General features: G+C 34.9%; 1 protein-coding gene across 4 annotated transcripts in view; it reads right to left on the bottom strand.

The window, feature by feature from the left end:
• Positions 1-222: 222 nt before the first annotated feature.
• Positions 223-24,193, bottom strand: part of atp10d (ATPase phospholipid transporting 10D) — a 60,259-nt gene continuing 36,288 nt past the window's right edge. For 3 of the 4 annotated variants that reach the window (XM_015345270.2, XM_015345271.2, XM_015345272.2), the window contains 16 exons: positions 24,060-24,172; positions 23,320-23,572; positions 21,189-21,415; positions 20,334-20,519; positions 15,325-15,949; positions 14,365-14,477; positions 13,770-13,896; positions 11,218-11,402; positions 9,653-9,914; positions 8,095-8,171; positions 7,734-7,859; positions 5,500-5,700; positions 4,507-4,587; positions 3,803-3,907; positions 3,185-3,372; positions 223-2,281 (listed from right to left, as the gene is read on the bottom strand). In XM_015345270.2, the coding sequence (XP_015200756.1) occupies positions 2,062-2,281; positions 3,185-3,372; positions 3,803-3,907; positions 4,507-4,587; positions 5,500-5,700; positions 7,734-7,859; positions 8,095-8,171; positions 9,653-9,914; positions 11,218-11,402; positions 13,770-13,896; positions 14,365-14,477; positions 15,325-15,949; positions 20,334-20,519; positions 21,189-21,415; positions 23,320-23,572; positions 24,060-24,172 (3,089 nt within the window). In that variant the 3' untranslated portion in view covers positions 223-2,061. The remainder of the gene's footprint in view (positions 2,282-3,184; positions 3,373-3,802; positions 3,908-4,506; positions 4,588-5,499; positions 5,701-7,733; positions 7,860-8,094; positions 8,172-9,652; positions 9,915-11,217; positions 11,403-13,769; positions 13,897-14,364; positions 14,478-15,324; positions 15,950-20,333; positions 20,520-21,188; positions 21,416-23,319; positions 23,573-24,059; positions 24,173-24,193) is intronic. The other variant, XM_015345273.2, reaches the window with a different exon arrangement.

The following is a 24,193-nucleotide window of genomic DNA, read 5'->3' as shown; positions in this document are numbered from 1 at the left end:
AACAACACACACGGTACACTTTTGTGTTCTGGTGAATTAAAAACAAATAAATGTACAAAACATGATGAATGGCTGTAAGCAAAGAGACCTAGTGCAACATGTAACAGCATAATTACATTTAGTGAGACCATCATTAGTATGACACACCATACCTGTGACCCACACTAGATGAGAGTTGTGAACAAAATACTTACAATAAATGAAACACTGTCACGGCCTCAATTTTCTGAAATAAGCTACTGTAAATTTATTCCATCCACAATGTTTATTTTTTAATTTGTGGTCATTCATGAACTTCTTATATTTACTCCCTGTGCTACATATGGGCTCCTGTCTGATTTTTACATTTTGAGCCATGTACTGTTTTTAAGCTGTAGTTAGAGGTTCATCAATGTCTTACAGAAAAAAAACAAGAATTACTGCAACTTAAATCCTTTCCTCAATGAATACAAATATTTAACGTCAGTTGCCTGTTGAATGATTTCTGCCGAGGAAAAATAATGCTAAAATGATCAAATAAAAATAACTAACAACCTACATCAGATGCACTCATGATTATTGCAGTTTAATTTTAATTTCTGTGTCATAAATATTGTAAAACTTTTATCACCTCTTCTCTTTAAAATATAAACAAGTCAGTTTTATAATACAGAAAGTACTGTAATTGTGTCTCAAAACTGAAATGACTTTCCTGGTAATTTAAGATGCACTTAAAAACACATAAACAGTTTTAGTCAAATGGAAAAGGAAATACAGATTAAAACTTGGTAAAATAATCTACATGTATAGAGGGTTTGTTAACTAACAAAATTAAAGATAATAGGTACAGTATGTTGTCAGGCAAATGCATTAAATTCAGCTGGAGGATTTGTTCAATATTTTCCAAATACATACACTTCAATTTCTATACATTCACAATGACTGGCCATGATAAAAGACAGTGACATGGTTTAAGATTCATTTTGGCATTTAAAACAATTTTTGGTGAGTGCAAATGATAAATATAATTCATTAAAACATCACTAGCAAAGACCAAGGTCTTAAAGATTACAGTCATTCATATTTATTGAACTGTAAAAAGTTTGTTTTGAAATTGTCAGCTGTAGCTACAGTATACCATATTCTTAATCATTTTCAAAAGGACAAAATCAAAAGTCCATTGACTATTTATTTTGTGGTTTTGTTCTTTTTTGACTCAACTCAAATGTGTAAAAAACACAAATATAAACTAAAATATTTTTGTTGTAATCCTGCAGTTAATATGTTTGCTTGTAAACACAATCCTTGATTACAAACCAGTATAGTGTTAGATTATTAGCATTTGTGCAGAATAAGAACAGCACAACATGCTTCTTCACGAAAACTGGTCATTCAGTTCAGCTTTATGTATAGCATACAAAACACTGCCAGACTGGAATGAGTAGGTTGACATTTAACGGGAATTACAATACAATTCTGGTCCTGGGTGGTCATAGTGTCTTCAAGTTTTCAGTCCAACACAGGTATTATGAAGTTTTATCAACATATTATTGACTTAATTGTACCAATTTAATGTTTTATCTAATTTCTAAGGCACAAATTCTTTAAAAAGACCTAAATACACTCAGAGACATTGAACTCTTCAGGAACAGGATTTGACAACTCTGACTTTAAGACAGGCACATGATTCAACATCACAAAATGGAGAAGACACAAAGACAACAGATTTTGTAAATCAGGTCACGTACAGTATACCCTATAAAATGTAGTCCAGTTGTTCATATAGCTATTTATTAGTTATTTATACCAAAGGCAAACACATATTGTCGAAAAATTAGAGATTGCATTTGGTGTGTTTGTTTTTATGGGGCAGCGGTCTTGCATATCAATGGAAATCTAACGCTCTAAATCTTACTTCAGTTCCCATTCAGTGTTAAAAAAAAGAATGTCATATAGTCACTTCCGTAGCCCTGCTTATTCTTTGGTGCGTATAGGGTTCGTGTTTTCCAAGTGAGTTATAAGGTCCTCATACATTTACAATATACTGTACAGTGGTTTGGTTCAGCAAGACAGTCACGTTAACTAAGATTCTCTATGCATATTGCATTCTCTTATGGACACTCCATCTTCAGTCAATTTAGTGTTCCTGATGCTTCCTGGAAGGAGCAGGTCATTTACTTTTTGCATTTCATTCCATTTCTCAATTCTTTGCCTACGTTTCTCTGGGCTAAGCTTGTCAAATTTTGCAGCTTTTATAATGTCTGGTGGGAAAACACTGTTCTGAATACTTCGATATAGAATCCTGTGAAAAAAGGGAAAAAAGAAATATAGTGAATCAACTACTCTGAATGTCCTACCACTCATTTTTCTGTGGAGGAACATTTGTAAATTTCAGTTTTTATGGAAGAAAACATTAATGATTTCAATGATTAATGACGATACAGGACAATCTTCACTCTTGTGCCAAGTCTTCATGAACTAAGAAAATAAACAGCTTCTTAAAATAAAGCTTAAAAAATATCCTAAATTATTTCTGCCAGTTCCTAAAAATTAGAGTATTTATCAAATTGAAATTAGAAGTACTCTTAAACCAATTATAATTAAAATAAGTTACTTGAGAGCTTTCCAGTTAAATTTTGAAAGCTAATAACATTTAGTGACAGATATTTTGATGAAAAAATATATAGATTGATGTTAAATGAAATAATGAACAAATGGGTAATAATATGTAGGACTTATAATTGTCATAAATGTCAATATTATAATAGAAATATATACAGTATAACTTATTTATGATTGTGAAAAACCTTTTAGCAGTTTATTTTAATTCCCTTAAACTATGAAACAAATATATTTGTGGATTGTCTTGCAAACTAAACTAATGTTACAAATAGAAAATCTAAAACAAATCCTTCATCCAAAACTGAGGATTAAATTAACTTTATTTTAAAAAAAGTGTTTACATACTTTTTTTTTCTTTGAGTTGATCAGCAGAGAAAAGTGTCTAAACAATAAGAACCCCAAATAAGGGTAGCAGAGACAAAGCACCAATTCATCTATCAAGCAGGGTAACAGTTTAGATAGGATAGTCTAATTCCATCAATTTCCTACTCTAATCAGAAAGCACTAAAGTATAGAGATAGAGATTATAATTGTACTTAGGCAGGAAGACCTTTATGAAGGAAGTAGCTGTGTCTTCAGTTACCTTGGAAGGAGTGCCAAGACGGTGGTCAGGACACAGACACAGTAGAAGATGGGATCTGAGATCTGCTGTTCCATGATCCCCAGGGGGTTTGCTGGAGAGTTGCAGGTCACACAAGTGGCACTGAAGGTCAGTGCAAACACAAAGTAAAACAGTGCACTCCCAACAAACACAATTATGTGTATACATGTCTGAAAGAGAAAAAGGTCAGAGCGTTTAAAACAGAGACAATATTTTAGCTAAATTTAGCAAAATATAAACAGGCCAAAAACATGCCTCCCATATAAGAGACCCATCAACAAAGGCCTCTGATAGAAATTGATATTATGTAAAAAACTATAATAAGCATGGGTGGAGACATTCTTAACTTTTTAAGTAGGATGTTTGTTTGTATCTGAGGATGTACTAGATGATGCAGGGATCAATACAAAGATTTCTTTCGGTTTTGGAGGAAAGAAAGACCTTTGAATCAGTAGCAGTATGTACATTAGTCTCATACAAAATGTTAAAAATAAAACAGTTCAGATTCAAATCGGCGATCTCTATGCTGTGTGGCAAGCTGAGACAGATGTGCCAATACAGTAATCCAAATATTGCCTTAAATGTTACTTTGACACTTACCAAGGTTGTGCTCTCTATGACAAGGTGCAGGAGAATAATTAGGAGGGCAGCTGTGTTTATTGGTACTCCAAAGGAGAAAACACTTATATCAGAATCAGCATATGCCTGCAAAGCAATTTTAGCTTTAAATAGCAAAATACTGTTAATCCTATAAACCGTCTAAAACAAAACTTAAAATAATTCTTCAATATTTTCAATATGTTGGGCAGGCACCCAAGCAAGAACTAATGCGTTCCGGATGCAAAGCTTTCAGGATGCAATTAGCCCTTCGCATTTTCAGTTAAGCAATTCAATGGAAATATGTTTTGTAAGAAAAGCAAATTTAGTTTCCAATGATCAATAATCAGAGACTTCTGAAGAAAGAACTTCAGAAATTTAACTAAGATAACAGTTGACATCTGTCATGGCATGCCATCTAGATAATCTGGGTGTTGGATTCTGTGTTAACAAGCCTTAATGATCCATGATTACTGTACGGAGATCTGTTGAAACCATGTATGACCTAGTCTGTGTACTAAATAACATACCTATCAAAAAAGCAATTATGCTGAGAAAGAAAATCATTAGGTTATGAATGGCCAAAATGCACATTCTGTCAAAACTATTATGATGGACAAATGTTTCTTTTCAAAAGTTCAAAAAAGCAACAAACTGTTCTGTTAATTTTCCTCAGAAACAGGTAACAAATTAAGCTGTGTACTCACCAAGTATGGAATGAAAAAACAAATAAGGCTTTGATAAAGTGCATCCAACATGGTAAACCAGAAAGTGGAGGGTAGGTAGGCCTGTAAGGAGGGTACAAAAAAGAGTCAGACATCTACAGAGTCTAAAACCATTTTACAATAAGGTCTTATAACTAATGATAATTTGATTTTAAATCATTATATTTCTTACTAACATTAGAATAATCTTTATGACTGTTTATTAAAAAAAGGTTTTACAGACTGACACCATAAATCTGGATTTGCTGCTTGTACTTGTTCAGCATGTATACTGTATGGCTTTCTCAAGGTAACAAGAGATAAGATGGACAAAAAATAAGGATTAACCAAAGTCTATTTTGCATCTTAAGGTTTTAATAAAAATGAAACTGAAAATAGTCCTACAACTGAAAATTCAAAATGTATTTGGTATAGCAATAAGCCAATGCATGATGGACATGCACTACAATTTGTAGTACAAAGGGTTGTGGCAACAGCATAGAGGATTATAATATGTGAATCGCTGAGATTCACTATATCTGCTGTCACAATAAAGCCCATTTCACCATTCATCCTGGCCATAAACTGTTCTCCTCCATGTGCTCCAGCAAGTGGTACCACACTATTAAAACACAGACTACTATACTCAAGAACAGTTTCTATCCCACTGCATCCTCAACAGCTAACTGCAGGACCTCAGATTCAATACACATCTGTACTATGCACGTTTTGCATGGTCTACCATGTTCTTTTCTTATTACTACATATTTACTGTCTACAACATATTTATTGTTCCAGTTGTTCTTATTTATGATGTTTGTAATGTACTGTCAACATTGTGTGGTGTTGTCTGCTGTACTGTGTATGTCCTGAGAGATCAGCGCGATTAAGAATTCCAATGTCTGTGTACATCTGGCAATAAACTACTCTAATAAGGTATTCTATAGGACTCTGTGAAGATCTTAGAGAACACTTTCCATTCATATGTTTGATTACCTCTGAGTTTTGGCCACTTTTGTAAAGTTCGGGTATGTCTCTAAGGGTCTCTTCAGAGACATCTTTGTCCAAGATGCCATAAATAAGCGGGGGTGCGGAAGTGAAAAGCAGGTTAAAGAAAATGAGTATCCAATAGTCTGTCATAGTACTGCCTGAAAATCCACAGTAGAACTGGTACCAGAACAGGAGGCTCACATAAGCCTAGGAAAACAGCAAAGCATTCAGTATTAAATTCAGCATTGCAAAATTATCATCATGTCCTACAAAATCTTACTTTCAGGGTCACAAATACTATTAACTGTATGTATTTGAATGTGCAAGGCATGATACATTCTGGATGGGACGCCAGTCTATTGGCCAGGGCCAATTTTTGTTATAATGAGCTCTTATAATTAATTTCTCATGTACAAAGTACTAAGTATTTTTTTAAAATAAAAACAATATTCAGCTATATGGCCCAATTTAATTTTTGTGCCAATCCAAAAAATTTACAGCATTGAACCCCTTTATGTTAAAAGAAAAAAATGGGATAACTGGCAGGATGTCTCTTGGTCAAGTGTTTGATGTCAGGTACTTTGTTAATTTAGAACCTACTACACAAATTAGCTACTTTTTTTTTGGCACAGAAGATACCAATACCTTTCCAAAACTGTTAGAAACATTCAAGTGTAGAGAGAGAAACCGAGTTTCTCTGAAGAACACTCCTAATCTGTGAAGCATGGTGGAGGTAATGCCATGGCGTGAGCATGTATGGCCTACTCTAGAACTTCATCATGCGGCATGACAATGGATTAAAATTTACAGCCAATACAACCAAGGAGTTCTTTAGATGAAAAAAGCAGAAAATCGTAGACTACCTGTGTCAGTCTCGATATGTATTTGTTAGCTAATATGTAAGCTCTAAATGTATTTTACATGCTAAATAGACATCAGAACAGCCCCAATACTTAAGAGTCCTCCAAAAGTATTCATGCTCTTGATCGAATGATAAAAAATGAAATAACAATATCCATTTCAAGAATGGATAATGTTTTGTATTTCAAAAAATTCAAAAATGTAATCTTAAAAGCAGTGCATAGAGTAAATGTCTAGAAAAAACAAGTGCTGCATTAATTTACAACCCTGTAGTTAGTATTTTATAAAACCTTCCCTGGTGAGCATTTCACTGACTAGACACCTCCTGTGCTTGTACTGTGAGGGGGAATTTATGAACATCCCGCTGTAGGTTGAATTGTCCTTGTCTTTTACCTTCATTAGTGATCTACCAACTTGAGTTATCACCGATTTCAATGTTGCCAGCATATATTAGATCTCCAGCTATTACTTTTGGCTTAATGGTTGCATCCCTAAACCTCTGGTTTAGTAGCCCGTGCTGGCAAAATACATTTGTATCCTAAGCCTAGTGGTGTGGCCACCATACCAGTGGCCTTAAATTTCTTAAAATGGACACTACAGTAGAAAATGACTCGTGTCAATTCTTTTTTAGCCATCTCCCAACTTGTGGAGTTCAATGACCATTTGTCAGGAGTCTACAAAGATCTCTCTGACTTTATCCCGGATCATGCATGCAACTACTGATTTTTTTCCATGTATTACCTCCTTTTATACTCTAGAGAAAAAGGAAACCTTCTGAGACCTCAATATAATTCTAGAGACTTCCAGTGCTCTTTCAAAGAGCAAAATATTTGTAGATTTAATTTTGTTGAAATGTATTTAAAGTAATATTTTAAGTAAATAAACATGTTCCTCTTTTTTTCTGGAATTTAACAATTTATGATAAAAACAATTTACAAAAGTACCATGATTACAGTATAAATCTATTAGATTTGTTTTAAGTGAGACACATTATGCAATTATTAACTCTTTATGCTATATGATGCTTTTTGTTCCCATTTCATCAAGGGCATGAATATGGTCACTAGAAATCAATAGGTTAAATACAAAGCATGAATTGTTCTAGATCAAATTCCATTAACTAGTGTTCTAGATCTCTAGTATTCATGGAAATATCCAAAGGAAATATTATATTGTTTGTATTGTTGATAGTAATATCCTGGTCTTAAATTTAAATTGTTTGACTGTAAAACAAAAATAATAGTTCTGAATTTGCTGTCCCAATATGTTTTGAGTGCACAGTAGCTCTAATAAATTCTACCTAGAGCTAAACAGTAGATAGGTCAACAATTCAACTAGAAACTTTACTTGGCTAAACGTTCATTTAAATTGATACTTACAACATTTTTATAGAAGAAATAAAGAATCATGTTTGCTAATCTTATATAACACCAGTGTCCATGGACAAGCAGTAACTTTTTCAAATGTTTGAACCTTGAAATTGCAAAGTCACTGGACATCACAGCCTGCAAGAAATAAAATATGACAAGTTACTCTTATGATAAGGTTGAGATGAGCTAGTTTTAAGAAGGAGTGACAGGAGTAATTCATGGTCTCATATTATCTTGCAAAAATTAATAAATTTAAAAATGAATAGTATATACTATTAAAATATGAAAACCCGGTCTTCCAGAAAAATCAAATGTTTAATGAAATAATGCAAACAAGAGACAAGATAAAATAATCACTTCAGGTGAATACCTGCATGCCTTCCTGTCCTGAAATTCCAATTCCTACATCTGCAACCTGGATCATACTGACATCATTAGCACCATCACCTACAAAGAATGGAAAAATTGGAAATCCATTGTGAAGAAATATCAAAACAAATAATAGTAAACTGCAGTTCTCAATCTATTATGCCACTGGATAATAATTGTATGCTCCAAAAAAACTCAATAACATCACACTGTCAAGCTCAAATGAATACACTCAGCATAGACTCCTGAACCACAGACAATGCCTTCATCTAGAGCAAGAAAGAGGAAAGGTACTTGTGCTGATGCATTCTTATGTGCTTTTAAACACATTTAAACCAGCATTAGGCTGAAAACAACACAAAGCAAAAGCAATCTCATAAATAAAAAGATGCTAATATGATCTTGGGTCCCCAGTCTTTGACTTTTAAGTACTTTATAGGTACTTTTAGGTAGATGCCAGGTGTAAATGAAAATTTATAAATAATAAATCTGATTGATGAATACATAAAATACTGTCACTTAATTTTGACAATGTAGTGTACGTTAACTTTTAAGCATGTTTAAAGAGTACAACACAAAGAAGCCCTGTTTCTAACCCTGTGGAAAAAGAAAAACAAGGCTTTCAAAGACTTCAAAACTAGCAAATATAAACTCCAACCTAAACATAAAGAGGAACAAAGCTGAATATAAGATCAACTAGAAAATAAACTAATCACCAATGACAAGCAAGGCGAATTCAACTACAGTTTCAATGCACAAAACACCATGCAGCGGACTGCATCTAGACAGCAAGTGGGGTCCCTCTTAGTGCTCTTTACTATTCAGGAGCATGATGTAAGATACTTTTTACGCTTATAGGACAGGAAAACATCCATTTGTGCACAGCGCATTCTTATTCTATCAGGTCTCGCTGTTATTTATTTACTGGTGTGTATTTAGGATTTTAATTGTATAAGCTCACCAAACCAAATTCCATGCTATTGGTTGTTATGGCAACAAAGTATTGAATGTGAGACATCCATGGGATATTGATTGTGAGCATGTGCAATGGTCAAACCCACCTATCATTTTTCACACCTATTGAGTCCTGAAATGCCCTTAGATGAAAATTTAGAGGTGAAATTTTAAAAGCCCACAACAGTCACAGTTGCATGGAAAGCACAGAAATACTCTAAACATTATCCAACATTGGTGATATTCAGTCAGTTCTACATAAGTCCTCAGCAATATTTTTGACTACAGACATAACCCACACTTGAACCTGAACTTCAAATGCGTTACTGGATCAGTCACAACTTTCTACTTTGAATTAACCATCATTTAAAAAGGAAGTATATGATGGTCATAGACATCTTTAGTTATAAGTTTAAAATAAGTGGAAAATGCAAACCTTAGTACAATTTCTAGTTCTTGCTCTCAAGTCGTTAAAAACGTAGAAAAAAGTATAATTTGAAATAAATGTAACTGGTTGGCTTGATAATGTGTGTTCTACTGGCTAGTCCAAACCTTGTCAGGATTTTCCTAGATGCGTACCCTATACCTAAGGGAACAGAACCTACCTATAGCCAACACCATTACTTTCAGTTTGTCCCGTACAAGTTTCACCACTTGGCTTTTTTGCAGTGGTGTAGATCTACAACAGATGACAGCTCGGCAGTGCTTGGTGATTTCCAGGAATGACTCTTCCAGACTTTTATGCAGAGCAAAATCCAGGGTTCTGCCATCAATGACTAGTGTGAAGGTGGTGCCTACTGCTTTTTCCCCTGGCTCACTCTCCCGGACTGTTTCAAGTAGTCGATGAAACAAGGCCTCACATGCCTCCTGGAACAAGAAATGAAAAAATCTGTGAGCTGTATTTTAGAAACAGATTAGATATAGGTAAACTCATTGGAAGAACCCCCTTAAACTGTTCTTTTTTTTCCATCAGTTGAAAATGATTTGTCCTGTGTATATATCAAAGAATTATATAATGCAATGGAAACAGTTATTTCAAACAGTGCTTCAAAAGGACAAATGATACTCTAAAACTAAACTGATATTTGGAAAAGCCTGCATAAATAACAATAATACACCAATGTGTAGTAAGTGAAATAATGTATCTGTATGATTTTAATGGGTAATTGGACCCATTCGGCCTGGTGTTCCTCAGAGCTCGATACTGAGCCCCCTAATGTGCAATGATTTTATTTTCTTTTTTTTTGTTTGCATTTATTTAAATGTAGAGTGCTGGGTCTCAATAAAAAATTTCCATCAGGTGACAATAAAATCATATCTTATCTAATATTCAGCATTTACATGTTCCCACTTGGTCAGCTATTAAGATCACATGGTCAAAAATATAATTTCTACACTGATGATAATCAAATCTACATCCATACTAAACCTGACACTAAAGTCTCTGCGCTGTCTTATTGCATCTCTGACATACAGTAAAAACATGGCAGACTCAAAATTTCATTCATTTAAATTGTGACATGAATGAACTCATGCTTCTCGGTGCCTCAAATCGACTGTAAACCTATTTGTGGATAGCACTGTACTTGAATTTCAATCTAACTTGAAGAACTTGGGGGTGATATTTGATTCAGGTTTGACATTTGACCCACATGTACATCATATTGCAAAAACATCATTCTATCACATCTGAAATATTGCCAGACTATGTTCTATGTTGTTGCTAACAGTTGCTGAAAAGCTGGTCAACACTTCATCTTCTCTCAAATTGATAACTGTAACAATCTGTGTGATGGGGTTTCTAAGTCCACACTGAACAAACTTAAGTACTTCCAGAATTTGGCAGCCAGAATCTTAACCAGGTCTTGTGCAAGTGATTACATTACTCCTCTCCTGGAGCCCTTACACAAGGATTGTCAAGGATTTTTTATTCATCTGTTAACAAACTTCTTATCATTCCTGAGATTAACAAATGGATTACAAAATAAATCTTTGTTTTAAGTATCCTCTCAATGCAGTGATGTCAAATTGTAACCATGACATTTTTAAAAGTGACAGAATACTGTACTGTACATCTAGCCACTAAACCTCTTCTAAGAGGTGGTCTTCCCTGTATCCATCACAACATGATAAAAGGAAATGGTACTGAACCTTGAAGAAATATACTAACCTTGCTATTGCAATTTGCAGTTAAAACTTGATCAGTAGGGCTCAGCAGTTTACAAGAACAAGCAATGTTGACTGCAGTCTCTTGTTTGTCTCCTGTTAGGACCCACATTTTTATGCCTGCTTTCTGCAAAGCTTCAATTGTTTCTGCAACATCCTCCTGAAGTCGGTCCACAATACCGGTGGCCCCTTGGCAGAGAGAAAAATAGAGGTTAAACACTTACATAGCTACAGCTACATGGCTACAGTTGTTAGTTAAAAGGGAATTCAAAATTTACATCACAAATTTACAAAACTGTAAAAGTTAAAAAAATAAGAATAATAGTAAACGTAGACCTAAATACACAGAATCATTATAAAATACAAATTGTAACCATTCTGTTGAATGGCTATGTTAATGGCTATATTTTTTATCAAAGACAATTTGAAAAGTTCAATACACAAATAGAAAAAAATATGTTTTCTGCTTGTTCATTTTTAGGAAGTACAAAAACAAAACATGAAATAGGAAAGCAAAATAAAATATTACTTGTACTATATTCAATTTATTAATACTTATTACTGTATGTACTCAGTTGTGATAGACATAATAAAGCTATACTGTAATGCTGCATGGTTTATAGAGCAATAACCAGACAACTGAAGTGTTTTTGCCTTGTGTAGAAATACAAATAGTTTTTGATTTACAAGAGGATGCAATCCTGACAAATGCAGTGTTAACTTTTTATCAATTATTTTTTTACGTTAATCTACAATGTGAAGGAAAAAATGTTTTTCGTGGTGGGACACATTTTATGCATCATCACACATATTAGTTTGCTTCTAGCTAACAGAATGTTTATGCTTTTGAAACCTGATTACATGATGAAAACTGTCAAAGTGCTCATTTTGTAAATGACTATGAAGTATGTTTTATTTTCAGGTTTTTCTGAATTTCATATTTATAAACATATAGTACTAAGAGAAAGTTTGTAAATTTCTAAAATAATTAAGTAAATATACATTTTTTTCCATGATAACATTCATGATAACCAACCAGGTTTTTTAAAACAATTAAAGGGTTTGGATTAGCTCTGTGAAGTTTCCTCTGCCAAACAGAAAAACTAAATTGCAGACTGTATCCAATAATTTAGGGCTTGAACTGTCTGAATGTGCTTGATGGTGTTATTATTGGTCAAGTTCACTTACATGGTCAAGTATTTATCAGACAAAGGATGTCTTGGAAATGAAAGTAGCTGGGAAGCTACTTTCACCAGCAAAAACAGGTACAAAGGCAGTGGGTTCAACATTTGTGCTGTTTGTAGGGGGGCCAACTTCACTGAGCTGTTTAGATTAACCAATTCAATTATTTTTTTAGACACAATGATGTATGAAGTAGAAAATAAATTAATTTGATTCAGTGTAAGTTAAATAGGTGAACCCTTAGCTAGCTAAATTAAGTGAGTACTTAGAAACAGATGGTTAATTATTTGGGTGGGTCTAAGATGAGTAACAAGTGAATTAAAACTGAGTTTGGGCAGTCCTATCTGAAACATTGTCAGTTTGGTGTTCACTACACAGTTTAGCGGAAACATTTTACAGTATGTCATGTTAAAAGGGATTTTAGACAATCTCTTGGGGGAGAATGATGAGCCCACTATTTGTCAACAGGAGCTAAGCCAATGGTTGGTCAGCAAGATAATGACCTTAAACATAAGAGCAGATCTCCCAAAAAATGACTGAAGAAGCTGAAATCTTACATTTTTGAATTAGCAAGGACAAAGTTTAGAATTAAACCCCAAATATTATGCCAAGAAACGAGCCAGCTGCTCATGCAAGGAAATACTCAAATATCATTACTTAAAGCATCGACACATAAAAGGCAATATGAGATACCGATGAACAGTTATAGGAAATGTCTAGTTGAAGTCATTGTTCAAGGAGGTGCCACCAGATATTGCATCTAAGGGATCACATACTAGTTCACACAAGGAAATGTGCTGTTTGATCATGCTGTCAATTAAATCTAAATATATCTTATATATTTGTGATATGTGTTTAATCAGGTTATGTTTATCTTTTAATATGACTATCAGGAAGATCTAATTACATTTTAGGTCTACAATTGAAGATAGTACAGACCAATACAGGGAGTTAACAGACTTTTTCTTGGTACTATAAAGTATATGCTAAGACATATATACTCTGAAATTACTGTATGAGACAAAGGGAAATTAACAATGGCTGGAACAACACAGACAAAAAGTTTACACAGCTGTCCATGTGTCACTCAAGCGACTCAGTTAATCCGGGTGCATAGCTAGGTACATACATACAGAGTATATTGTCTCGAACACTCTTAAAAAAAGTTGCCTGTTGCCGACTGTAGCAAAGTATGATAAATCAAGAAACAATACATATTTTGTATTGTTAGGTAGCAAGACCTACCTGCACACTCTCAAGCATTTCAGCAAGCAAAAAAAAAGTCTCAAGGGGATAAACATAAGGGTTTCTTGTGGGAAAAGTACATAGTGCATCCCTGTTTCATTTTATTTTATGCTAGTGGCAACAACTTACCAAGCAGCATTAAATTTGTTTCAAGTTTAAATGCAGACTGCATCAAGAGCTCCTCTCGGCTTTCTATACTGGTTTCTGCCAAGTAATGATGTTTCAACCACTCCTCATAGTCAGCTTCACGAAGGACCTATTGAATAATAATGTTTTTTTTTAAATAAACACTTTTAGTCATTCGATTTCCACTATTCTTGTCCCACTTAAAAAAATAAAATAAAATTAATAAACACATTTACACCCATTTCTTTTCCTTTTGGTTTTGTTTTTCGATAAAATATGAATATATTTCCCCACTCATTTCACCCATCCCCATTCCTCCTCACTGATACTCCTCTCCACGTTTCTTCATAAAGACTCCTCAAAATAACATTTCACAATGTTCCAATATCACAATTGTATTTAAAACAATACAATATACCAACAATTCAGGTTCTCATAAAAGTGGTTGTTTTATAAATGAAAATATAAGATTCATTTATTATACAGTATACCTTAGCATCTTCGACTTTCATAATATTATAAAGAACATGAACACAATTTATAGATAAAAAACTTAAAATACTAAAAAACAATATTCACCAAATGTACTATTACGTACCTTTTTAGCTATACATAAAGTGCGCAGTCCTTCTTTAGCATAGTCATCTAAATGTTTTTGTGTGAGCTCTTTAATTTTTCTCTGCTCTTTTCCTGACAGAACATCATCTGAAACTAAAATTAATACATGTTAAAAAGATAGTACAGGCATTTTATTTAAATTAATGAGAAACACATCTATTAGAAAAAGTAAAACATGACACTGTTTCACTACTAATTATTCAAGCCACACAACACAGTGAAATCTGTAAAATGCACTCTCAATCTGATAGCATATACTGTAATCATATGATTACAAGAGGTAACCAAAAAAAACTGAAATATTATTTATCTATATTATTCTAAAGCAAGCCAAATCACCATGTAAAAAAAGTGTAAGTATGGCTAAAAAAGTTTTGAGCTTATTACAGAAGGGGAAAAACTAGATACCATTACTATTGGATGCACTTATAACTCATGTTGAACATAAACAGCAAATCATAGTGTTCATGATTGCTTTGGTCCCTACATCTTTGTCTTTTGCACATAAATCAAAATTAATCACAAACATTTATGCCTATAGAGGGCTGTAGTTAATGGAAAATGGTATCCCAGTTCAGGTCAGTGGCACATGGACTAGAAAACTGGAAACAGTCACATCATCAGTGCCAGTCACAATCAATGTTTGGTGCCTATTCTCTGTGAAAAGCAGACATCCTCATTTGGATTCATTCTGTACCAGGGATGGTGTCCAATCACGTCTACACATTGTGTTAGTGTAAACTGTCTTATGCTTAGAAGGATGACACCTTCTACATTTTGCCAGAGGTATGTATACAAATAATAAACAGCCGTTTTCACAGGCAATAGTCTCTTTGTATCTAGTGTATGACATAGTATAACATATCAGTATATACCCCTTCAACCCGTAACCCTTCAAATATGTCTCATTCCAATACCCCCATTATGAGAAAATATTTACCTTTAAGGGAGCTGGCAAGAAGATCCATTATAACTGAATCAGCCCCTTTGGTGTAGACCACAACTTGATTTGTGATGGGGTGTCGGATCACAACTGACATTCGTTTCCTAACAGAATCGAATGGCAGAATGTGCAGAAGATGAAAGTTCAAGTTTCCAACACCAGGTAACTCTACAGTGAGTTGGTCAGAGGCCCTGGCGCGTAAAGTGCATTTGTAAGCTCTTGCAGCATGTACTAATGCTGCTTCATCAGGGCTTTCTGCCTCATAATTCAGCTCATCAATACCAGGCTGCATAGCCACAGGATCAGACAGGATGCTGCCAGCAGCTTCTTCGACCTGTGGCTGATTTGTGAAATCACTCAGAAACTGGCTGCCATCAGACTGGTCTTCCACAGCTGATCCTGCAACATTCTGCTGTTCTTCTTTGAGCACGCTTGGTGACGATGGTTTTACTTTACTGAAATATCGGAGCTTCCTTGTGAAACTGCTAGGACTATCTGTAGGATAACCCTTGCCACTAGAGGGTGAAAATGAGCTGAACCGAGAAACAGAGAACCTCTGAAACAGCTGTTTGATCTCCTCCAGAGATTTTAGGGGAGTTCTGGAAACATCAGGGATCTGGGTCTGAAAAAAACAACATTCACATATGATTTAAAAAGTGACCTGTAGGACTGTTAAATCACTTTTACAACATTTCTGAATAGCCAGCACTCTCAGCACAGTACATGTCAGATATGATCTGATATGTGTAATCTCGACATGTGAGAAAGTGCAGTCACAGAGTAACATATTATGGTATGCATTATGGTGTACTTTGCTGTCTGAAGAAGAAAAAAAGAAAGTTACTTATATTAGGATTATGTAGAATCCAATGTAAAGTGAATTTATCACTGCTTGATGAGTTAGAAGAGAGTCATCAAACTTAAGATGAAGCCAAACATGTGCTTGTGCAAAGTTCATCTTCTATAAATAGCAAAACAAATATCTCTGATTTATTTGTTCTAATTTTGATTATGCACTGTGTCGCAATGATTCAAAAGTATTTCTAACTTAAATGTGACTGATTACTGCATTTGAGTTTCTTCAAACATTTCTTAAAGATTTTTTAAACTTCAAATTATATTGTTACAGCTATAGGGGACTAGGAGGAGTATCTAAGAGTTTAGATAACATTTGTAACGCAGTGTACACATTGCCAGGGGATTTTTGGTGATATGTAGGAAGCCCCCTGCGCAAATGGATTGGAAAGTTTACTTTTGCTTACCTAGTTAATTAAATTGTGGGTAAATGATTGATAATGAGCAGTCCAGAAACACACCACATAATATCACATTAAAACTAAAGAGAAGAGGGGAGAAGACACAAAGAGAGAAGAGAGGAATGGAAGAAGGTCAGACCACAACAGAGGAGTCAGGAGAGCTTGGAACTCGAAGCTTGCGCCAGACAAGAGCCCCCACCTTTCTAGAGAGAACTTGATATTCTGTGTTTTTAGGGAACTTGAGTTTCCCGATAAAAAATAATTTGGTTTGGAAATTTTTTTTTTTCCCTGTTTGTGGGTGTATTTTTAGAACAGAGAGATAGGCTCCCATTTATTTTGTGGCATCCAGGTTTGCAGAGAAGTAACTGCAAGTTGTATCACATTTATTAAGAAGACAGTCTATCTCTTATTTTGGCATCTGTAAATAAGCCATTATTTAAGAGTACGATACTTAGTTGCAGTCTGGGGTTTTCTGGGTGATTAGGATGTTAGGCCTCTGAAATGCCTTTGTGTACGTACTGTAAATATAGTAACTCATTTGTTGTAATTGTTATGTGTGGTACAGTGTTTGTCTTATCATTGTAAATAAACATTTGTTTAGCCAAGTGTGCCTTGATTATTATTCTTTTCACCAAAGCTGTGCCAGAGAACCAAAAATTCATATGCCTCTAATTATACCAACCGCTCAGGTATATTCTGGAGAAATCGCTTACAATATGGGGGTTAGGAATATTCATTTTACTTATTGAAAAATCCACTTAGTCAATTCCTGAAATCAACTGTTTTCATAAACCCCCATTTGTAACAATATAAATAGCAAAAAGGCTACAATCGATACAGCTGTGCTGTTTATATAAAGTTGGAAACAAGATTATAAAAACATTAACTATTATTTCACTTCAGTTCAAGAATGTTTTGCAAACTGTGTTGAACAGTAACAGAAAATTTATGTCAAAATAATTTTTTGTTTATAATTTTATTTTTCTGGGTGTCTGTTATTTCTGACTGTTTTGTTGCAATAAAGTTGTTTTAATTCAATTTCAAAAGCATATGGTCAGACAATATTTCCCCAGATTTATTTAGAACTGACCTGACAAGGCTTTCAGGTGCAAAATAATTGGACTGCAATAGGTAAAACTTACTTATTGCTAATTGTTTTCCATTTATAACTATTATAAATAAGGAACAAGTAATAGGTTTATTCCATGCTGAAAAGAAAAGAAACAAAAAAACAACGTTTCGGCCCATGGAGCCTTCTTCAGGGGATACTGACACATGCTGATGCAGCTACCCATCTGAACTACTATAATAAATATACACACTGCATACAAAACTGACTTTTTCTTACCTAATTTTGGTCTGGATTCCATCCTGCACATTCTAGAGAAACTGCTGTGCTACCTGCCACTAATTCTGTACTTGTTGCTTCTAACTCCGTCCATCCATTTTCAGTAATATGCCTATCACTGTAAAGTTCTCAGCAAGCTGATGCCTGTTTTTGAACTATAGGGTACAAAGCCAGACACAATACATGACAATACTATCACTGGACAGGACACTAATCCATCATAATATTCCTTCTCTGTACTGTCTTAATTTGGCTTGACCATCAGCTGGTCGTGACACTGTTGATCCCACTATTCATGTACCTTTTTTCTCTGAACTGTTTTTCAGACACTTTTTTAAGTATCCGTATCCATGGACAAAGGTCAGGCTATAAGCACTTCAGTTACATGATAATAATAATATATCTGTGAAGAATGTATTGCTGCAGTAAGTAAGGGCAGATAAGTTTCATCTAGGATTAGTTTGTTTGGGGTTCCCATTTTGATTGCCACGATGTTATGATAGCAAGTGAAACGTGACACGGCCTCGAACAGCAAGTACAGGAGTGGAAGACACGCCTTGAACGATTCGGTATGAAATTGAACATAAAGAAGACGGAGTACCTGGAATGCGATGATCAAACTGATGGCACAATCGCAGCTAGTGGGGTCTAACTGAACAAAGTGACACAGTTGAAGTACCTAGGCTCATGTGTCAACTCCGACTGCAATACCCTTCAAGACGCCAAGATGCGAGTCAGCGCCGCTTGGATGAAATGGTGGCAGGTCACTGTACTGAGTACTGTGAGACAAGAAGATCCCTTTGCACCTAAAATCCAAAGTCTACCGCTTAGTGGTCAGACCAGTGGCCCTATACGGAACTGAATGCTGGCCAACGACAAAGAAACATGAACAGGCACTCCATAAGATGGAAAAGAAGATGCTGCAATGGACCCTTGGCTTGACAAGACTAGACCATGAAGAGGTGCAAAAAACACTCAAAGTCGCCCCAATCACTGAGAAAATTAGGGAATCGTGCCTGCGATGGTATGGACACATGCTCCGCAGCAATGACACATCAATGGCAAAGACCGCCCTCAAATTGAATGTGGAAGGCCGCCGGCCCCGTGGACGACCATTTACGCGCTGGCTGGATCGGCTGAAAGACGACATGCGCCGACAAAAGTTACCTGTCGAGACGCCGCAGACCGTACGAAGTGGAAAAATCGGTGTAAACAAGCAGACCCCATATAAGTGGGAAAATGCGAAGAAGAAGATTTTGATTGCCTTATTTTGAAGGTTTTGAGTAATGGATATTGTTTTCCTGTATTTAAATTACAGTCAATAAGGCCTTCACACATTTTAATAGTACAAAAGATAAATTTGATCTAAAGGAGATCATTTTAGAGATGCAAGAAGGCATAGTGCAACTCAGCAAATGATTGAAACAAGTTTTAATTTGTGATGAAAAAGGCTATTTTTGAAGAACACCAAAGAAGACCCACATAATCTGTATGACCCATAGAGTTTTTCAGTCTGAGTACATCTTTGGTCATCTCCGTTATTAACATGAATGGGTGATTAGAAGTCACCATTACATATGCATTATAACTACATAAGATACTTCCACACATGTACCTTGCTTCCTCTCTTCTTCCTTTGCCTTTCTTCCTTATTTCTTTTTCAGTATTTAGGCTAGATTCATTCTTATGGAGGCTATCTTATTGACCTCAATAAGCATGATGTGGTTACTGTTTAATATTTATGTTTTAATATGGCTGATATAATCATTTAACAGTGATTTTGTTTAACATGAGTAAATTATTAGGACTTCTTTTGATCATCTGTCTTCCTCCATGTTCACTTGACTCATGGCTCAATGGCAGCTATGTAAATAAAGCAAAATAATACCAACTTTTTTTCCCAACCTTTAGAGTAAGGCAATCAATATGGGGAATGCTAACCAAGCTGAAACTCAGCTTCCACCCATCACAAAAATCCAATTAAAAATATATTTATATCAAATTGTATATTTTCCAGAAAGGCAATTTAAAAAATCTAGACAGCATTAATTTATAATAATTAAGTTATAAGAATGAATACAATTTTACTTCATTAATTTGACTAAACCGCTTGGTCAATTCCTGATTCGTAGCTCCCTATTCCTAACAATCGTATATCAATCTGTTGATTAAAAGACATTGAACTCAGTTAATTAACCTGAAATCTAAAAATATTATTTAACCAACACTTAAAATGTACAGGTTTATAAACTATACTCATTTAAAGCATGTGTTTTAATGCATAACATAACACAAGGTGTTTGTAATTGTATGCTGTCAACAAAAGAGGAGAACACTGATGAATACTTGCTGCACTCAATTAAGTCTTCAGCTTCAACCCAAAAATTAATGTGGGTACCTACCACATGTCTTGGCTGGTTTGGTGATGATACAACAACAGTATTACAAATTGCAAGGGCGAGAAAGAAGTCTACAATGTAAGTCATTTCCAGCGATCCATCTCCAGATGCATCCTCCAACATTACAGAGGGAGAGACAATCTGGTTGAACTTCTTAAGTAGCTGAGCATCAGGCACCACATCTCTTTCCTTGTAGGAAACAATAAAACAAGCTTCAGTGACTGCAATGTGGGTGGCACAGTGGTTAGCATTACTACCTCACATCACTGGGGCGCTGGGTTCAATTTCTGGGATGCTATCTGTGTGGACTTTCTATGTTCTCCCTGTTTTTGCATAGGTTTTCTCAACAGTTTAAAGGCGTAATGGCAGGTTAATTGGCTTCTGGGAAAACTGGCCCTGTTGTGAGTGTCTGCCCTGCAATGGACTTGTGTCCTATCTAGGATGTATACTGCCTAGTGCCCACTGCTTTCTGTGGTAAGAGGAGCCCCCCCAGTGACACTGTTTAGAACAAAGTGGTTGGAAGTCCACGTTTTATGGTGGGTAAGGGATTTATACATTTTACAGTTTAAGATAGCTCTTTAGTATACACTTCTCAAGATTATATGTATTGTGTGAAAAATCAGCCTCTGTAACTGGTTTTACACAAAGACAGCTTTTGAGCACCATAAGGATTTACATTAAAACATAACATAAGCTAATTTTGTGTGAATAATTAGGTGACAAAAGCCAATTCTCGTCCTATGGTAGAAACCAGGTGTAATATTAGTGCATCATCGTGAACAAGCAAGGCACTTGACATCTACTAAAATGACATCTGCACCCCCTACAGGGATTTAAGCGAGATGAAAGCTGGCTTACCATCCGGCTGCTGAAAGCAGTATGGCGAGGGCTGTATGTGTCCCCCTCCTCCTCTGCGAGGTCAAAGCTGCTGGAGGCAAGAGTGTGGAGAGAGGTGGTGCTCCGGTTGCAGTTTAATGACTTGCAGCTACGGGACTTCAGGCTGGATTTGGATTTGGATTTTGCCCTCACACTCTGGTATGCCTCATCATCCAAATCCTGGTCCTGATATAACTCCAGTCTTTTTGCTGTAGAGAGAAAACAAATGTTTTTGAATGCCACTGTCTTATGTAAAAGCAATTTCAATTTAAAATGTTTCAAAAGAGCACTCCAGCAGAGAAAATCGTGGAATTTGTGAAATAAGGCATTTCTTAAATATATTTTAATAAATTAAGTAAAGGACTTCATCCACACATCGACTTCATCTTTAACACAGTTTGGCAATTTGTCACTGTCATTCTCTCATAATTTCCCAATTCTCTTGGGCATTTTAACATTTTTATAGTATTTGTACAAATTTGATCTACAAAAAACACAGAACTATAGCATTTTAAAATATAGAATTTTAGATAGAATTTATCATGTTATATGATGTTAAATTTTATGTTAAAGATGTTAAAGAAGATAAGATGTTAAATTTATCAGATGTAAGACTTTTCTTATTTTCATTTAATAGACTTTAGAGGCCTGTGACAAAAATAAATCTTATTTAAAAATATTTTTAAAAACCAATTAGATAAGGTGATCTGCATAGACAAAACATATAAGTTAAAATCTGGAGCACATTAAAAATTGCTTGGAAATGTGTTTTAGCACAATTATTATTACTTATTGCCAGCTTTTTTAAACCTGTTTTTATTATAACTTTAAAGATAAGGGTATGAAAATAATGAGTACTTGAACAGAAGATATAAAAGTAAAATTGTTTCCTACAGTAAGGTGGTGGGCCAGCAGATGGTACCATGGAAATTCCAAAATAATGGTTACCTTATAAACTATGTTGGTAAGGAACATTTTACTGCAGGCAGTGTTTAAAATGAAGTCCTTAAGGCTTGAGTTTAATGATCACTGATCACTACACCTTTTGGAATATAAGTGGTTGTACCTCTAGTAACACAGCTACTGTATATTCCAGGACTGGCAGTAAACATTTACAATTCAGTTTCACTGGCTTGTGTCACCACCCCATTCAAACAAACAAATAAAAAGTAGTATATAAACATGGAGGCTTTATGTTGTATGTTTTATTTAAAAAAATCAAAAATCATTAAATACAGTATATTCAATAAATAAGTTGAAAGGTTTGCAATACAGTTATAACAGACACCCCACTAATTTACCATGGTCAAGGGATTGCTGCTTTAGTGGTAATGAATAGGTTAAAGAAGAGGATGTTAGGATAACAAATGCTGAAACATCAGGAATTGGAGATGGTCCTTCTTCTCTAAAACTGTTTACATGAGGTACAAACTGTAACATTTCATTCTGAATAAACCTGAGGAGAAAGCACATTTCACGGCATGTACATTGTCAGGAACACTAAACCCACAGTGCCAGCTAACCTATTGATAGCTTGTAGGTATTGTCATTGCAACATTGTAAAAGGTTGCTCATACAGACACATGATCATTGCCAACTCGTAATTCAGAGATAATCTGTTAATTCATAATTACGAGATAACTGGATTTTTTTTCTTGGTGGCAGCAATTCACTTCTATAAGACACCAAGTAATCTTAGAAACTAAATATGAGCTAGACATTACATGGATAAAAAGTCTCAAAAGAAGGTTATTGCTGGAAGCGTTGTGGGTGGCTTCTAGTTTCACTGAAGTGCATAAGGTGCCCTTTTCAAATGAGACATTAAATCAATTCCCTGTCCACACTTCTGACACTGAAGATCCAGTATAAGGGGAGTTAGCAACTGTACAGTTATGGTCAAAGTTTAAATCCAGATTATGATACCTGATTAATGCACACTATTGATTCACCTAAGGATTTATTGTGAAGTTCTTAGAGATCATGACTGTGAAAAAAAACATGACAATTAGGGTATGGTAACTTAAAAGCTCAGTGTTTTCTTAAATATGTTTATAGGTTAAATATGTAAATTCAATAATAGACTTTTGCTAATCTATGAGGACAATGAACCTACCATTTTCATCATGGGGATACTCCACACCTGCTATGCTGCAGCGACGAAACACCATTTTATTCTCAGTAAGAGTTCCTGTTTTGTCAGAGAAGACATACTGAATCTGACCAAGGTCCTCGGTTATATTTAGAGCTCGGCACTGAATGGTTGAGTCTTGCTTTTCATTATAGAAGTCAATATCATTCTGAATGAAATAGATCTGCCCAAGCTTGACAATTTCGATGGACACATAGAGGGAAATTGGAATCAGCACCTGTAGTATAAGACAATGAGAAACAAAGAAGCAATTGACAGAAATAAACAATAATGGCCACACCTGAATGAACTCAGAAGTATGAAAATAAGTCTCTGTTTCACAGTACCTAGTTTATATTTACTTCCATATAAAAACATAAAGTCTCCCTGACTGAAGTCTCAAAATAATATCACATTCATGAATATCCATTCATTCATTTGACAGGCAAATTTGACTTAGTTTCCTAATAATGTTAGCCTTTTCAACATTACATGTAAATGCCATAATGATTTTGCCAAAAGCCTGTCATATTTTTACATGCAGAAATATGTTAGTTTCACTAGTACAACAAAATGAATATTGTTAGCTGCACTAATTTAGAAGCAAATACTTTGTAACATTGTACAGGCGAAATAGTGTAATGCTGACAAGTGATATCAACAGTGAAATTCAGCTGAAATAGAGCACAGCTTTTCTTATGCTTAACCTTAACCTGAAATTTTACCTGTAGAACAATTATCATTGTCCAAAACATGTAGAATCCAGCCAGGACAGGGGTTGTGTCATCAGGAATAATAAATGGGGGATCCTTGAATCTACTAAGCCAGATCCCATGACCTTAATGACAATAAAAGCAGT

Source organism: Lepisosteus oculatus, chromosome 1, assembly GCF_040954835.1.
Source record: "Lepisosteus oculatus isolate fLepOcu1 chromosome 1, fLepOcu1.hap2, whole genome shotgun sequence".
Lineage (NCBI taxonomy): Eukaryota > Metazoa > Chordata > Actinopteri > Semionotiformes > Lepisosteidae > Lepisosteus > Lepisosteus oculatus.
Note: the sequence above shows the minus strand (reverse complement) of the source record. Positions and strands in the feature narration are given on the sequence as shown.